At 35.2% G+C, this 4,111-nt stretch overlaps 1 protein-coding gene across 1 annotated transcript; it reads right to left on the reverse strand.

The window, feature by feature from the left end:
• Positions 1–150: 150 nt before the first annotated feature.
• On the reverse strand, positions 151–3,803 carry LOC103778268 (protein DBF4 homolog A-like; the record flags this gene model as incomplete). The annotated part of the gene is made up of 6 exons (XM_008945845.1): positions 151–196; positions 476–506; positions 1,711–1,787; positions 1,934–2,003; positions 2,549–2,599; positions 3,609–3,803. Coding segments are annotated over 6 exons (470 nt in total), but the record flags the coding sequence as incomplete, so codon positions are not given.
• Between the last annotated feature and the right edge of the window lie 308 nt (positions 3,804–4,111).

Below are 4,111 nucleotides of genomic sequence, written 5' to 3' on the forward strand. Positions count from 1 at the left end.
TAAAGGATTCTATGATTCTATGCCTGGCATCTGAAGCATCAGGAAGGTGCAGGACACTGACATCTGAAGGCCACTCCCTCAAGGCACTCTGAATGCTGCTGAACTCCTCAGTTTGGGAACCACATCACTGACTGCAGACAGAACACTTACCGACTCCTGTCCTCCACTTTGACAAACGGGTTTTTCAGTTTACCTGATAAAGGGGGGACAACAGGAAATTAAAAGGGACAGATTTTTTCTTCATTGAGCAAGTTAGTCCAGTAGCTGAATAAATAAGCATACAATAATTTAAGAAAACATTATGTACATGTTTTGACAAATTCTTGCTTTCCATAAAGTTTTTCTACATACTTCCCTTAGACATACAAATTAGAATAGAGCAGCACACTTGACCAGATGAGACCTGCAGTACATTTTTTGAGTGTTCAGAAAGTAAGACAAAAGAAAAACCCTCTACAAATACTGAAATACTTACTTCTTGACTTTTGAGCAGTAACTTGTTTTCCCTATTGAAAAAAAGAGAAGGTATAAATTCCCATTAATATTAGTCTGCATTTTAAAGATTTATCTGTAGCTAATTTTAAGTTACAAGGGTCATGTGTTAATCATGACTTCATAGAGTCATGATAAATTTTTTAGAAAAATAAGTTCATTAATACTTCAGAATTACAGTGACACGTCTCACAAATAAATATGTATTTCTACACTGCAAACAAACCCCCAGTGTTGTCTTTGAGATGTTTTCAGTTATTTTTAATAACCAAAACCAAACAAAAAACACAAGTAAATTTAATCACTTTCTCTCATCCCTTAAAATACCTCTCCAGGACTGGAAGTTGATTCTTCAACAAGGATAACATTTCTTACACCACTTTATAAATGCTAACTAACTACAAGCTGTAAAATGCCACAAAAAATGCAGATAGCAACATTCTCCTGTTAAAAAAAAAAATCTTCTCAATTGAATGGATTTATATAGGTTGGGTTTTTTTTTTTTTTAGTAATGAAGATTAAAATTAAAAGCAGTATTTTGCCTTCAGAAAAGAGTAATATCTACAGTCAAGCACAAGCTGTATTTGTTTCTGGTAAAAGTACAAATGTGTATTTTATACCACCTGAAAAAAAAAAAATTAAACAAAACAACGTAACATGCAGTTGATGGTATGTTTCCAGGTACTTGTTACAGATCCCTGCATAGACTAGATAACTGCACAACTTCATGTGTTTAACTGAAATTAGAGCAACTGCAGATGCAGCACACAAGCAGCTGAAACAATGTCTCACTATATGACACACTAAAACACAGAGAAATCATGGTTTCACAGGCCAACCTGCCCATTATTGGTAGAGCAGTTCAAAGGTGTTTTATGTTAGTTCTTTAAAGGATTAGAAAGGAAAAGATGCAGGGCTGAACAACTGACACAAATTCCCTAGAGACAGCTCCTTCTCTAGGAAATGTAACAGTGATGCTTCAAAGTGGTCCATTTATTTTTTTAATAATGATGAAATGTATAGCTAATACTTTCTGATTTTCAAAGATGTTTCTTAAATCAATTCATAAAACAAACTGGTCTGGGAAAAACTGACCATGAGCAAGGTTTTACTACTAAAACAAAATCGGTAAGCTTCACTGCATGCAGTATTTAGTACACCTGTGTTTTCAGTTAATGAAATTAATGGGTTTTTCACAAATGGCAAAGAGCCACTTACCACATCTTTAAAAGAATTGCCTCTTCTTTTGATTAGGTAGATCTCCTTTTTCTTTTGTTCAATGTAATTCTTAACATCTGTCAAAAAGAGAGAACTTACTTAGCTGAGTTTATTTTTGTATGTTTGAAGTAATTGCTCATTTTTTATATTTTGAATTGAACAAAAGAATAATTAAATGAACATTACAAGTTCAAACTAGGCTTCATCAAACAAAAATGTTTACCATCAAGATGAAGTATCTTCACTCCCCAGCTCAAAGCATTGGACAGTATACTTCCAGAGGGGATTAAGTCCTGCAAGCAAGAAATTAGATTAATAGTTTTAAGCAATTTATGGTAGAGTATGTAAATATATTACAAGATGTAACATGAAAGCTGAGACCAAGGCACAGATGCTTTGCTTCTCGCCAAAAGACTATCAGTCTCCCCAACTGACTTTTCCATCCCCATGTCACAGTGCTTCACCATCAAAAGATTATAAAATGTCAAATAAAGGTTCTCTATTCACATTTTACTCAACTGTTCCCTACTGTCACATCTTATTGTAACTAAGATTTGAAGACAATTAATTTATAACTTAACTTCATGAGCACCTCCCAAATACTAGCTATATTAACAATTCTGTAGAGTCTTATGACCAGTATTCTAATTCAGACTTTCAATGCAAGTACCCAGAAAGCAAGACCTGACAGTTTTACTTATGGAATGCTGAGGCACAAGTTGAGAGATTTTCCTGCAGGATGTCTCTCTTAGACCACTAAGAACACTCTTGATACTTATTTCCTAGAAGGGCAAACCCAAAGTTCCTCAAGCACGAGTTCACTGATTACATGGCTCACCTGCTCTTTGATTGCTTTTTCGACTAAGGATTTTCCTCTGCTCATACATACCTACATAAAAACAGAAACACATTTGTAGCAAGTTAGAACCCATTTCAAAGAAACAAAAGGTAAGCATTTAAGTTGTTGCTAACAAATACATATTTTAGCTATGATAGCCTCCTCTTGTTTACTATACTGCTCTTTTTCATTAATTCCCATCTTCCCCACAAGGTTAGTGTTGGTATAATTGGGGGGTGGGGGTGGGAAGGGAGAAGAAAAAACAAGTCAAAAAGTAGCTGTTTTCACCCATGGCTGAAGCAACCATAGTGCCAGTGGCACTCACCAAAACATGAGGTTTCATCATCAGGACTTGTCCGGGTTATTGGCAAAATGAGGTGATCTCCCCCATGTAATGCCAAGACCAGCCCAGAGACTGGCTCACAGTCATGTTTCTAAATAGCTGCCCTGTATAGTACAGCTCATTCTTTCCAACCCCATTTTGAAAGAACACAAGACATGCCCACGTAAGAAACTTCATGTAAACTTGCATAAATTCAGATACTGTCACAATTAACAGGACCCCTTAAGAGAGTGCTCAGAAAAACTTAATATTCCTAATGCTCGATTTTATTTATTTCCTTCAACTATATCAAGATACCTGCACTAACATCACAGCAGCCAGATACTAACAGGCTGTGTTGCTAAAGAGACAGTAACCATTGGATGCCACCACAAGCCTACACATATTGATCCAGCTGTCACACGTAACATTAATTTTTAATTATAGGTCACACATATTAGATTTTAGTGTATTCTGCTTATTTGCAGAAAAGGATTTTTCTTTTTTTAGTTTTTGAAACTTTGCTTAATTAGTTTTAGTTAAGTTTACCAAGTTACCCTAAACTAGTTTAAACTATGTTTGACCTGCTGAAAACCAAAAAAAAAAAAACAACCCACCCAAAAAATCCTTATTCACCCAAGGAACTGTTGCCATATTCAGGAAATAAAACAAGAAAAATTGTCAGAGTACATCCCACAGGCTGTAGCTGATTCGCAGCATTATTACTGAGACACTTACTGTACCCACCATCTTAAAAGAAACTCCACCGTGTTGATCTTTTCGGTTGCTAGGATGAGGTGAGCTATTTTCCCCATTATGTGCAGATTCTGGGCTGGGAACAGGAGAAATCTGACCAAGAGCTGGTGCAAATTTTGCCTCCTTTTTATTAGACACCAGATAGCTGATATCTTTACTAAGAAAACTCTCCACTCTCTAAATATAAAGACAGGAAGCAAATAATTATTTCAGGACAATAAAGCAGTAACTCAACTTTACATTTTATACTTTTAAGAAAAATGGCAAAACTTCTAGAAAAATAAAGCTCACAAACGTTGAATTAATGAGATAGTATTTCCTAAAGATCTGGATGACAAATACAGCTGAGCTGTATTAGCATCTTACCAGTCACAAATTCCAATCTCTATTTCTAAATTTTGTAATCTGTATCAAAAGTGCTTTGCTTTGTTTTAATCATTATGATTCTTTGCACTATCTAGCTGTAATACTTTCCAAATAGAAGA

This window comes from Merops nubicus, unplaced genomic scaffold, assembly GCF_000691845.1.
Source record: "Merops nubicus isolate BGI_N331 unplaced genomic scaffold, ASM69184v1 scaffold53768, whole genome shotgun sequence".
Classification (NCBI taxonomy): Eukaryota; Metazoa; Chordata; class Aves; order Coraciiformes; family Meropidae; genus Merops; species Merops nubicus.